Source organism: Nannospalax galili, unplaced genomic scaffold (assembly GCF_000622305.1).
Source record: "Nannospalax galili isolate Female #2095 unplaced genomic scaffold, S.galili_v1.0 scaffold763, whole genome shotgun sequence".
Classification (NCBI taxonomy): domain Eukaryota; kingdom Metazoa; phylum Chordata; class Mammalia; order Rodentia; family Spalacidae; genus Nannospalax; species Nannospalax galili.
This window is the reverse complement of record NW_008349451.1, coordinates 37,594-51,874: the sequence shown is the minus strand read 5'-3', so window position 1 is coordinate 51,874 and position 14,281 is coordinate 37,594. Positions and strand designations below refer to the sequence as shown.

Here is a 14,281-nt window from a genome sequence, read left to right as displayed (position 1 = left end):
ACCTGCAGCTAAGGGAGACAACCAGCTATTGTTCTAAAATGATGGATAAGTTTGCTTTCTCCCCCATCTAGAAGCCTTTGAGAATGAACTGACCCTGATTCTAACCACTCCAACAGCTATCAAAATACCTGAAAGAAAATCCTGAATCCATCACTTTTGAGTCCAGCCTTGGAAGACAAAAGAAAAATGAGGAACCCAATAGAGGGATGCTTTTGGAAGCCCTCATATGAACATTTGAAAATTGCCCTGTTCTGACTTTTTTCTATTTCCCTGTCTAGAATTTGTAATGTTATAATTACTCTTGCCTTTGCTTTTCCTTCACATCCTCTTATTCACGATTCAAGGACTTTCTTTTCCCCTTAGAGATAAGAGTTATGCAATTTGGGAGTCTTACATAGACCCACTGAAGGGGTACTCCAGTTGCCTCACCCTGTGTCCTTGTTCAGCATGGAAGAAGCCAGAGCGGTCTGCGTCCCTATTCCCCATTGGCAATTTGGGTAACCTCTTCAGAGGATGGTGTGATAAGAATAGGAGGTAGGAATTGGCTAGGCAGTTAGGGTAAAAAGACCCCAAAGAAAAGTAGCCACTTTCTTGGCTAAAAGTCAAAATGTCCTTGAGCTTGTTAGCAACATACTCTATTCCAAAGGCCAAAAATGTCGAAAGTATTTGGGAGCTTGTATCTAATCCTTAAAAGATTTTAGGGTTACCTCTTCAGAGGGGGAAATGTTAGAATAGCCAAAAGCCCCATAAAAGTAAATAAATAAAGAAGACGAGCACATGAAATTATCAGAAAAATGTGATGGGGAGATGTGGGAGGAGTTGGAGGGGAGGGAGTGGGCATGGATTTGATCAGAACACTTTGTTTGCATGTATGAAATTCCCAATAAATTATTTATTAAAAAAATAAATTATCTTAAAAAAAAGAGTACTGGCTGCTCTTGCAGAGGACCCAGGTTTTAGTTGCAGCACCCACATGCAAACTCCATAACTCCATAATTCCAGTTCCAGGAGATCCAATACCCTCTTCTGACCTCTGCAGGCACTGCATGACACAGGTGCACTTACATACCTGCAGACAATAGACTCATACACATAAAATAAAAATAATAAAATATTAAAAAAAAAACTATGGGGCTGGAGAGATGGCTCAGTAGTTACGAGCACTGGCTGCTTTTGCAGAGGACCCAGGTTTGGTTCCCAGGACCCGTTTGATGGCTAACAACCACCTGTAACTTCAGTTCCAGAGGATGTGATGCCCTTTTCTGACCTCTTCGGGCACTGCATGTACTGGTGCACTTACATGCATGGACTCATACACATTTTTTAAAAAACCTCATTGCTATGGCTGTTGCCACATAAGGCAAACCACACTTCAAAGTTTGGGTACTAAGGAGTTTTTGTCTCTTTTACAGCAGAATACTTTTGTGTTTGGAAAATGTAATATTGATGCCCTCTGACAAAAAACAGATTTAACACAGCTGGAAAACTTGCCATAAAAATAAAATAGATCAAAGGCACAGTACTTCAATCATATAGAGAAAAAGAAAGGGGAAAATACCCACCACCACAAAGTCATGAAACTAATAAAAGAATGCATAGAGCACCTGCAGTTATTCTGTTTCCAAAGGAGGCTGTCAAAGAGAAAAACAAGTCTGCAGGTGTTTGATCTTACCTTTTGTGCTAAAATATGTTGCTTATCTGTGACACAAAAAAAAGTAGAGGCACTAAACATTAAAATATTTCCAGTTTCAGATTTAAGGACTGGCCCATAGATTCCGAAAGGAGAAAACAGGATTAAACAAAGGAGGTTTGGAGTTTTAGCAGGAAGAGCAAAGAGTGGAGCTGTGATGTTATTATCACAAGAAGCGTTCGGGTGATCATCAAGAAGACCAAATCAGATTGGGAAGTAGAGGGAGGAGGCAGCTGTTCAGGGAAGTCACTGAAAATTTACTTTTTCTACAGAATTTACTTTTGCTGCTGAGTAGAGAAGCTGAGCAGGCACAGAGTTGTAGTCCAGGAGAAAAAGATCAGATTGTAAGTTTTCAGATACTGATAATGATGGAGAGAGTCAAGGCACAGTCATGATATTTGCAGGTTGAAATGGTGTGGAACAGCTGTGGTGGCAACCAACTGTCAGAAAAAAATGCCCTAGCTCTCCTGTTTGCCAGTGTCCATTGTGTAACTAGTTTCACAGTAGCTATTTTCAAGATACCAAGATGTCCTTGAGTGTGAAGTTGAAAAGAAATTTCACACAAATTTCATGAGATGACAATTATCCAAGGCAGGGATGGAGAAATTGGGAGACTGCTTTGTTCAGGTAAACTTGAGTCACCTAGGATGGTGGTGGGACTTGGAAGTGGAGTGCTAGATTTTAATCAATAAGGAGAAGAGGGAAACACAGTGAAATGACAAGGAGCATTGAACGAGAGCCAGATGTGGAGATGGGGCCCCTCTTACCAGTGTCATGACAACTGTCTCTAATATTCATCAGTTTGGTCCAGAACAAGAGCTTTCTACAGGTTGGAAGAATTTTTTTTTTCTATTTAGTCTCAAAAACAACCCAGTGATGTGGGAGTCATTATCCTCACTTTACAAAAAAGAAACTAAATCAACCTGCCTGAGGTAATGTCAAGAGGGATGTGAACTACTGCAGTCTGCATTCAAGTTAATGAGTTATTGTCTAGATAGCATAACAGGCACAGGAGTGGAGTGTGAGCAAACACACAGCTTGTACTCAAAAGGTCTATTGGAAAAGATGTCTTCAGGGAAGTGCCTTGTATTAGCTAGGGTCTGAAGGTGGAGGATTATTCTAGGAGAATGATAGCAGGGTTTCTAAGCTAAAGGCTCTAAGGAGCATAATGGAATGGCCTGGGAAGGATGGGGACACCAAGAGCTCAGTCAGAGGACAGAACTTTTCAGGAGTCAGACTGTGGTTGTTCTCTGTCCTTTTTCTCTTCATAGTCATTTCTGTCAGTAATAGACACATGGGGGACCTGTGGCTCTGTCCAACATCAGTTATCAAACATACACGTAATATTGACAACAAATCCTTTTCAAACATGAAAAGCAGCTGTCAATGAAGATGTGGGAAAATACTAAAATTATTAATGAAGAGTTATTAAACTGGCAAAAATGAAGTTTGCTGAAGAAAAATAAGCAAATTACTATAAAAAGAAGCAAAATCATATTAAGAGCACTATTTTCTGTAGTACTTCCAGTTTCCACCACTCACTAGCACTATACCACATCCTACCTTATGTGAGTGAATCATGCTTGTATGTGTACCTTAACTCAAATAGGGCTGTACTCTCAAATGCAGTAGCCACTAGCTACAGCTGGTAACTGGGCACTTGAAATGTACTTAGTCTGAATTGAGAAGTGCTATAACATAAAACACCAGATTTGAGAGATACGATTTCAGAAAAGAAATGTTAAATAACCCATTAATTTGTTGTTGTTGTTTTTGCTTTGAGACAAGGTCTCCCTGTAACTAGTCTGGAACTCACTATGTAGACCAGGTTAAACTCAACCTCAGAGCTTCACCTGCCTCTGCCTCTGGCTCCCAAGTGCTGGGATTAAAGGTGTGCACCACGATGCTTGGCCATCTCCTTAATGTTGGGTAAGGATGAAACTCAGTGGTAGAGCAACCTGCTTAGCATGCACAAGGTCCTGGATTCAATCTCCAACATATGTATTACATGTAAAAGTAATATTTTGAATAAATTAGCTAAATAAAATTTAAAATTCACTCACATTTTTACCTTTTATTTTAGTGTTTTGTTATTTGAGACAGGCTCTCGCTGAATAGCCCAGCCTAGCCTTGAACTTGTGCTCCTCTTATCTCTGCTTCCCAAGTGCTTAGACTATAGCCCTCATGTCCAGTCTTTTTGCCTTTTAAAAAATGTGGTTACCAAAACTTTTAAAATTACATATGTGCCTTGCACATGAGACTCACATCATATTTCTGTTTCCTATTATATGTCTCGGGTCAGGGCTTCTTTAGAGTTCCTCACAAAGCAGGCTGAGAATATATTTTGACTAATTTGTTGACTGATTTTCACAGGGAAAAGAAATTTAAATGACGTTTCTTTTCAATTCTAGAGTGTTCTATCGTTAGCATTTAAATTTTATGTGCTATGTGTTCTCTGGTTACAAATGTGAATGAAATCTGTTTGCCATTGTGGGAAGCCAGAATCATGCCATCTAAGTAAATCTGTTTAAGCCTCATTAGAGGTACCTTAGGGGTTTGGGCCTCAGTTCTCCCACAGGTATGTCAACGATTCCTCCTCTCCTCCCCCTCCTCCTCCTGCTCCACCTTGTCTTTTCTTATATCAGTCTCTCAATTTGTTTCCAACCAATCTTTTCCTAACATACTCTGCCCTGTTTCCTTTAAAACAAACAAACAAACAAACAAAAAAACTGGCTTGTCTTCTTGTGTACTGTTGTTTCTGTGATCAGAGTCGGGTTTCAAATGTCACTTTCTACACATAATATAAAAACAGGTCGGGGCTGGAGAGATGGCTCAGTGGTTAAGAGCACAGACTTCTCTTGCAGAGGACCTGTGTTCAATTCCCAGCACCCACATGGCAGCTAATAACCATCCGTAACTCCAGTTCCAAGAAATCCAATGCCCTGTTCTGACCTCCAAGGCATCGCACGACATGGGTGCACTCATATACATGTGGGGAATACACTCATACACATGAAATAAAAATAATAAATAAAATACTAAAAATAAATAAAAAATAACAGGGCCTGGAGAGATGGCCCAGTGGTTAAGAGCACTCACTGCTCTTTCAGAGGACCCAGGTTCAGTTCCCAACACCCAGTGGGGGCTTACAGCCATCAGTAACTCCAGTTCCAGGGAACCTGACACCCTCTTCTGGCCTCAGTGGGTACTGCACAGGTGGAGCACATATATGCAGACAAAACACTCAAACACATAAAATAAAAATAAATAAATCAAGTGCCACTTTAATACTAGATGGTTGACCATGAGTGAGTTATTTAATATCCCTTGACCTTACTGTCTTCGCCTTAAAATTTTTTTATTTAATATTTTTATGTGTATGAACATATTGCCATCGTGTGTGTAAATGCACCGGTGTCATGCAATATCTGTGGAGATCAGAAGAAGGCACTGGAATTCCCTGGAACTAGAGTTATAGATGATTGTTAGCCACCATGTGTGTGCTGGGAATCAAACCTGGGTCCTCTACAAGACAAGCTGGTGCTCTTAACTGCTGAGTTATCTCTCCAGCCCTTTCATTTCTTTAGAGCTTTAATTAAAAATTTTTTTCAGGCAGAATCTCATGTAACCTAGGCTGGTCTTGCTAAGTAGCTGAGGATGACCTTGAACTTCTGATCCCCTCCCTCTTCCTCTGAGTGCTGGGGTTACAGGTGTCAGCTACCATGCCTAATTTTATGCAGTGCCAAGGACTGAACCCAGGGTTTCTGTGTGGCTAGGCAAGCACTTTACCAATTTTAAAATGGGGCTGATCATAGTATTCATTTCAGTGTTGTAACAAGCACTAAGTGAATAAGGATAGCCAAGAGACGCTCAGAAAGAGGTTGGCAAATGACAAAGCTGACCGAATGTGGCTACCTGGGCTACCCTGGCCCACCTGATTCTCTCAGCTTTTGCCGTCCTTGCCCATACACCTTCATCATGATAAAACGGCACTCATCTCACCCTGTTCTCCTGGGACAGACATTCAGCTTAGCATCATCTTCTGAGGTGGCTGGGCCACCCTGAGCACAGTGCTAACCACGCCGGGGAGATGAACCCTCAGACTCTAAATTCACAGCCAGGTCTGAGTCAGGAGGAGCTCTTGCTTCTTGGCTGAGAAGAGTGCATGTAGCTTGTGGAGGCTGCCAGGCACAGATATGGAAGATAGCCCCTGCCAAGGGAAGGGACCGGAAATGGTCAGAAGGCAGCCCTGGGGAGCTTGTACAGATAGGATGAATTGTTCTGTGAACAAAAGGAAATCAAAAGAAAAACAAAACCCATCAAACCAGTTGTTTCTACTGTGTTGCCATCAGTGGGGCAGGAAGGAAGAGGGCTAGGGGAGGCCTAAATGTGCCGGGAGGTACAACCTCACCGTAATGTGTAAGATGGAAGGTCTGTGTGCTTGGAGTAGGGGTGCTAGTTGACTGGAGTGAGCTTGAGTGTGGGTAATCATGCCTAGACCCCAAAAGTCATAGTGCAGGGTTTTCTCTTGTTCTGTTTCTTTGGGGAGCAATCTCCCCTACCTGGTGGGGCCTGTGCAGGTTACAGTGGAAGATGACTACAGTCCTCCCACTTTGGTAGCCTCAGGGACTTCCTCACTGTTTTCAGGGGCACACCTCCCCTTGCCCACCCATCCAGCCTTCCATCCTCAGCTGTGGAGGCCCATGTTTCAGCCAGTTTCCAGAGTATTCTGCTCATCCCCATTGGTGTCAGCCTCCTTTCCCTAAGGGGAAGTGCTCACCTCCGCTAGGAAATTCTCTTTCTCTCTCTACTGCCACAGCAGAAAATAGAGAGGTTAACCCAAATCAAAAGAAAAACAGAAAACAGGAAAATGGTTAGCAAGCATGGCAGCTTACCAAGAAACAATTAGCTTAAACTTCAACTCTGAGTCAAACATTGTAGTAAGCACTTATTATCAAATCCCCTCACATGAATGAGTCAGGTTCTAGAAAGCCTGTTCTACAGATAAAGAAACCAAGTCTTTAAGTGACCAAGCAAGCTGAAAAATCCACCACCCAGCTTTGCCATGATGGGGGATTCAGCCTGGGTGGTTGACCTCCACAAACTCTTAGCCATGAAGCTCTGTAAAATTAGCAATGGGCACCTGGTAGTGTGGGCTTAGGAAGGGCAGAGTCTAGGCCTTTGACAATGGTGAGATAATGGGCTGATGAAAGTGTGGTCAGCTGGGCATGGTGGCACTCAGGAGCTGAGGAAGGGAGATCATGAACTCATAGCCAGCCTGAGCTAATGGTTACACTATGTCGCAAAACAACAAAAGCTGTGGTCCTCTCAGAAGGCTCCTGTGGTCTGGATGACCTGCAGCTGTTCCAGCGGCTCCTCATCTTGGGGTCAGTCCGCACTCACAGAGCAGAGTCATGTATGCAGCACAGATGTTTCCTCAGTAGGGAAGAAAACTCTTGCAGCTGATAAAGCAACACCATACTTCACACCCTCACTTTGGAGAAACATCTTTCTAAAGTATTTTATTAGCATATATTAATTGTACATAATAATGGGTTTCATGATGACACCTTCATACATGTATAACATATATTTTGATCATATTCAATCCCCACTGCCCTCTCCTGCTCCCACTCCCACGGACCCCCTTCCAAACTAGTCTCTCTCTCTCTCTCTCTCTCTCTCTCTCTCTGTTTTTAATCTTTTTGAGACAGGGTCTCCCTGTAGCCCCAGCTGACCTGGAACTCACAATGTAGACCAGGCTGGCCTTGAACTCACAAAGATCCACCTGCCTCTGCCTCCCGAGTGCTGGAATTAAAGGCATGCACCACCTCGCCCAGCTATAAGGCAGCTTTTTTTTTAGGGCTGTGAGTCACTGTCATAGTCTAAGTTTCACTTGACAAATGTTTAGATATTTAGTGTTCTCGTTCTCTCTCTCTCTCTCTCTCTCTCTCTCTCTCTCTCTGTTTCATGTTGCCCAGGCTGGCCTCAAACTTGCTATGAAGTTAAGGATGGCCTTAAACTTCAGATCTTCCAACCTCCACCTCCCAAGTGCTGGGATTTTGGTTTGGATCACCATGCCTGGCTTTATGTGGTGGTGGGAGTGGAACCCAGGGCTTCTGCACATGGTCTACCACCTGAGCTACAGCCCCAACCCCCTAATATGTAAATGCTTGACTAAAAGGAATACAGAAACAATGAGTGCTCTACTTTGAGGCCTCTTCTGACTTTTCTTCCTTCCTCTTAAAAATAGAAATTTCTTAGTGGGTATGGTGGTGTAAACCTTTAGAACCAGCACTTCCAAGTCAGAGGCAGGTGGATCTCTGTGAGTTCTAGGCCAGCCTGGTCTACATAGAGTGTTCCAGGCCAGCTGGGGATACAGGGAGAACCTGACTCAAAAACAAACAAACAACAACAACAAAACAAAAAACGTAGAATTTTCCTGAGGTTAAAGGACAACAGCCTAGTCCACAAGCTTATTTGTCCTACACTGTAGCAAATTTAAAGGCTCATTGCACTCTACTGACATTTACCCAGGTCCAACCTAGGTGCTTGGGGACATGACAGGGAATTGTTTTGGCTTGGTTTGGTTTTTTCCCTCCAAATTTCCCCTTAATGTCTGGGCTTAGCTGGTGCTCAGGAAAAAGCTTTTGGGAAAAACAGGGAAAAGCTTTTGGGGGTTGACAAGACGTGAGAAGGAGGCTCCCAAGACCAACCGTAAAGTTGTTTCAACAGAAAAGAAAGGAGAGGGGCTGTCCCGGCTGGCGTGGGTGGACGAGGACAGGAGAGGGGGCTGGTCGTGGAGGCTGGCGCTTACCCCAGGAAGGTGAGGAACCGCGGGTCGGTGGCCAGGTTGGCGTCGATGGTGATGGACAGGAACGAGGGACTCACCAGGTGCAGCGGCCGCTGGGTGGAGAACTCCAGCTCTACCACATCTTCAGCCTGCGCGGCCAAGATGCACTGGACTAGGGGACTGAGCGGCCCCCAGAGCCACAGCAGCAGCGACAGCCGCAGCATCTCGGGCTCACCTGGCTGGCAGCGACCCAGAGAGCTGGCGCCCCTGCTGCCGCCCGCCGGGCTCCGAGTCCGGCTCTCAAGCCAGCGCCTCCCGGCTCCACACCTCCCACTGCGCTCCATCCCTCCCACTCCTCCCCTGCATCCTGCCCCCAGCGCCTCTCCTCCCCGCCCTCTCCCATTTCCGTGTTAGCTTTCCCTTTGGTGGCGGTCACGTCATCACCCACACCCAACTGAAGGGTGCGGAGATGGCCGGGATCCAAGATCCGGGGCGGCCTGGGGAGGGACTGCCCCCGACTGCGCAGAGGCTGGGACCTAGCTTCCTGATGTCCTGCACTCACTGCCCCTCTTCTAGGTCCCATCACTAGGCACCGGATTCCTGGCCCTGGAGTAAAGCCTGGGTTGAACTTTTAGGCTACCCCCTACCCCCATCTGCCTTAAAACACTTATTTGTCACTTGAACCTGCCAAAATCTAATTAACTTTGTGTCCTCTGGCCTTGGCACTTTTTCTCAGGCACCTCATTTTCACTTGAAAAATCTGATTGGAGCATCAATTAAAATGCAACCAGGAAGAGATTAGCCCCCAAACAAACAAACAAAAATTTTAAATTAACTCATGAAAACAGTGCTTAGCAGAGTCTTAGCATATCGGGTGCTGGGTCATCTCAAACAGGACATGAATCCCCCCATGCAACTGTGGATCTTTTGTAAATTCCCCCTTTTAACTGTTGCCCAAACTTTTCTTTAGTTATTTTTCCCTTGATGGAAAAACATATTTATACACACACACACACACACACACACACACACACACACACCACACAGACACGCATCACCGAAATCTAATTATAGCAAACAGCAAGCACTTGGTATATAGATGACTGGTCCTGTGAGAGGAGTTTCAACATGTACCTCTCATTTTCACAGCAACCCTGCCGTATGGGATTTTTCCTCATTTTACACAGGACATGAGTGCTGACACAGTAACTTGTCCCAGCACCAGAACTAAGACTTGCACATGCAGGTGCACAGCCTTGAGTGAATGGCAGCTTGTCTCTGCTGACATGCACTCTCCTCAGAGAAGCTCTCCTGCATCTCCAGGAAGGCTCTCCTGCACCTCCAAGCAGCTGACCCCCCCCCCCAGGGCACTCCTACACAACTGACACCTTAGAACTGACCACATCTGTCAGTATTGTGATGTTGCTCATCACTTGCCTCAGCTACTGAATTATAAATTCCTCAGGAGCAGAGATGAGGATTCTTCTGTACCCTATACTAGTCCCATCTTGTGTATGGCACCACGGCTGGCACTTACTAGGGCAGCCAATACATACTTGCTGAGTGAGCCGATAACACCAATCCTCCCAGTGCCCCCCAGTTTTTCAATTTAGATTGTACCGTATGTAAAACAAATAAAAGCAGATCATTTTTAAAAATGGATCATTTTGGAATGTATATCTATTTTGCACCCATCTGTTTATCCTTAAGCAACTTAAATGCATAGTTAATATTGCAATCTGAATCAGGTTGGTGGCTTACAATGATGGATACATAAGGAGAAAATTGACAGCAAACTGTCCAGAGTGTATAATCTTAAGGATGTGGAAAAGCAGAAAACTGCCCTTTCCCCACCCATGTCAGGACACAGATCCCACCTCTCACCTGGTGCCCTCCCTCCTGATGTCACAAGATGAAGTCACACCAATTCCTTTGGAAAATTTGGAAGGTTTGGAAGGAGATCTTTGCAAGTTTTCGACATCTCAACATCCGAGACATTTTGAGACATGAGCAAGTAGGATCTACATGCAAGTAACTAAGACAGGAACCAGAAAAATTCAAATGAGGAAGCAGAGGAGTTCCTGGCTCATGTGATGAGCTCTTGGCTAAGAGCAGAAATTTTGGTTCCCAACCAGGCATGGTGGTGCACGCCTTTAATCCCAGCAAAGGCAAGAGGATCTCTGTGAGATGGAGGCCAGCCTGGTCTATGTGGTGAGTTCCTGGTCAGCTGGGGCTATAGGGAGATCCTGTCTCAAAAAAACAAAACAAAAAAGAAGTTCTGACTCCTGACTCTAAGTTAACTTGACCAGCTGCATCAGAGAAAACTATTCAGGCTCATGGCAGGGGGTGGGGGCAGAAGACAGAGGCATATTGTAGAAATTGTCACTTCAGAGGCACTTTATAATAGGGCACTTTATGTTTTTGCAGCAAGGTTCACTTTTCATGTGTCTAAATAAAACCCCTTTACTTGCATCCTAGCCCTTAGTAAAGTGTGGAGTCTTAGACCAGCTATTATTACTATTTTTATTGGCAGGGTCTCACTATGTAGTTCTAGCTGACCTGGAACTTGATATGTAGACTGGGCTGGCTTTGAACTCACAGAGATCCACCTGTTCCTGCCTTCCAAGTGCTAGGATCAAAGGTGTGTACTGCCATGCCCAGCCTGAGATTAGTTGTTTAGCCTTTAAGAGCTTCAAGTTCTTCATCTGCAAAATGGAAGTAATCCTACATTACCTGACACATCTAGCTTCATTGGCAATGTGAAATATATCTCCAACAGATTAAGAAATTAAAGACTGGGACTAGACAGATGGCTTAGCAGTTAAGAGCATTGGCTGCTCTTGCAGATGATCTGGGTTCAGTTCCCAGCATCCATCTGACTCCCTCTTCTGGCTTCCATGGGCATTACATGAATACGGGGCACTTACATACACACAGACAAAACACTCATACACATAAAATAATTTTTAAAAATTTAAGCCTATCACCTTATTTATTTATTTATTTATTTATATTTATAGCTTTTAGAGACTGGGTTTTGCCATGTAGCCCAGGCTGGACTCAAATTTGCAGTCATTTTCCTAACTCTACCTCTCTAGTGCTAAGATTACAAGGTATGAGGCTCCATGCTTACCTATTTCATCTTCAGAATGACCTTTTAAAATAGGCTAAGATCCAGGTTTCTAATTCTTCATCAATAATCCAGAGTTATCCTACCATACCACCCAGATTTGATGACTTGAATAAGAAATTCTGTCTACACAGATTGCACAGATATGCATTTCTCTATAGATACACACAGAATTTCTATTTTTTTAGATAGTCTCTAGCCTAGACTGGCCTTGAACTCCTTATGTAGCTGAAGATGACCTTGAACTTCTGATCCTTTTGCATCCACCTCCCAAATGTGGGGATTAGAGGTGTGTGCCACCAAGCCTGGTTTATGTGGTGCTGGGATCAAACCTAGCAGGGCCTCTTGCATGCTAGACAAGCACTCTACCAACTGAGGTACATCCCCAGGTCTTCTAATCTCTTTCTTAAAGCTTATAGGTGTACATGTTGCTATAATGTATATGCTATACAATTTAATATAAAATGTGTGTCTCTTTCTGTATCTGTAGGAAAGTGGATACTGAGAACCAGCAAACCAACCAAAGATGTCAGAGAAAGCAGAAAGTGTCCTTAAGAAAAAGAAATAAGCTCCATCAGCCACACACAATAACCAGGTAGATTTTTATTTTGTAGTTGGGGTGAATATTAAAGAATCCCTGGAAGAATATGTAAAGAGCTCAAAAAACAAAGAAATGAGAAAGAAAATGACCCAATTAAAAGATGGGCTAAAGATCTAAACAGAGCGTTCTCAAAGGAAGAAATAAAGACGACTAAGAAACATCTCAAAGTGTTCAACATCGTTATTAATTAGGGAAATGCAAATTAAAACCACCCTAAGGTATCACCTTACCCCAATCAGATTGGCTAGGATCAAGAGAACCAATGATATCAAATGCTGGTGAGGATGTGGAGAAAGGGGAACTGCTCATTCACTGCTGGTAGGATTGCAAACTCATGCAGTCTCTGTGAAAAACGGTGTGGAGAATTGCAAACTCATGCAACCCCTATGGAAAACAGTGTGGAGAACTCTTTAAAAACCTAAAAATTCACTTACCATATGACCTAGCTATACCACTCCTTGGCATATACCCAAAGGACTCATCCTAGTGTAGAGACACTTGTACAACCATGTTTGTTGCTGCTCTTTTCACAATAGCTAAGAGATGGAAGCAACCTAAGTGCCCCTCAACTAGTTATCAAAATGTGGTACATTTACACAATGGAGTTCTATTCAGCAATAAAGAAAGACAAAATAATGAAATTTGCAGGTAAAAGGATGGATCTAGAAACTGTTATACTAACTGAAGTAACACAGACTCAGAAAAACAAAAGACATATGGTCTCCCTCATTTGTGGATCCTAGCACCAAATCCTTTTAAAGTCCATGTTCCCTTAATAAGATGATGCTGTACAGCAGTCTCTTCTTCATGAAATAACTACCATCTTCACAACTTCAGCAGTGCCTGTTTGCTAACCATCATCACAACGGGGCTTTTTGACAGCTGTGCTCCCTCATTAAAGGAGGGGAAAGCAGGGCCAGTGGATCCTCACCAGAGTATCCAGTCACTCTTCCAAGCCAATTGTATGTAATTTGTCCCTAATCACACATAGTCTCCTGGATTTGGGGATCACTAAAGTATATAATCTGGGGAAGGCTAGGAAGAGAAGGCTTGATCCATGCTGGGGAAAGGCTTTCCAGTGTACATACCTTCTGTCGCTTGAGTTCCCTCTGGGTCTCTTCACTATCAGGCAAACCATATAACATATCTTTATGTGCATTTATTAACTTACACATGAATGAGTACCCAGTGCCTAGCCCCACGCCACAGCTCAGAGCCCACCATTTCAGACTGCACCATGCCCATAGTCACCGCTAGCATTCGCTCATGCCTCCAGGGCCAGTGGAGTGAGCCATAAGAGCCATAAGAGTCAGAATGGCCATAAGAGTCAGGCCATTCTGTCCTTGAGCTGCTGCGTGACTGTGCATTCCCCACCACGCTCATGGCTTCCATCCCAAGATGGCTCCCAGCAGTCATCCATGTAGTCCATGCTGCACAGCAGGCCCCACCCCTTGGAGGGACTAGCCAATTGGGAGACACCCTCAGATCATTCATACACCTTGGCAACCCCTCAGTCATCTCTGTAAGTAAGCTCAGTAAATTCATTGGTTCACCAGGAAAACATCAATCAAACATTGGTTTGACACTAGAACCTTAGAAGGGGATAAACATTGCTTAGTATTCCCAGGAAAATAATTCTCACAACAGATGAAAAATTTGTTTGTTAATGTTATTGTGTCTCATGGTCATTAAAAAGAGAAAATGGAAAATTGAAGGATGTTGGAAGGATATGGGAATGGAGACATTTTTAAGAAGGATTTATGTATGAAAATTGTGATGGCTGGATACTTCCAGAATTGACAGAGAAATGAGAGAGCTGGGCAGGTGATGAAGGTCTGTGTAGGGTTGTTACAATATAACAAGGATGTGACAAGGATAATGTGTAGACAATCTTAAAATTTCTAAGGTCGAAGCTTAGTTAACTAATCTAAGGATGTCTAGTCAAGGTTTATTTAAGGATGTTGCCCAAGCTCTATCTACATAGCACATGGTAATTAATGTACCAGGCTGGTGTAACTAACCTTGTTGGATGTTTAATAGCCAGACTCTAAGGCCTATATTAATCTG

At 43.6% G+C, this 14,281-nt stretch overlaps 1 protein-coding gene across 3 annotated transcripts in view; it reads right to left on the bottom strand.

The window, feature by feature from the left end:
* Nucleotides 1-9,179, bottom strand: part of Hpse (heparanase) — a 44,782-nt gene extending 35,603 nt beyond the window's left edge. The window contains 1 exon segment of one of the 3 annotated variants that reach the window (NM_001301679.1): nucleotides 8,508-9,179. In NM_001301679.1, the coding sequence (NP_001288608.1) occupies nucleotides 8,508-8,827 (320 nt within the window). In that variant the 5' untranslated portion in view covers nucleotides 8,828-9,179. 3 annotated transcript variants of the gene reach the window in all.
* Between the last annotated feature and the right edge of the window lie 5,102 nt (nucleotides 9,180-14,281).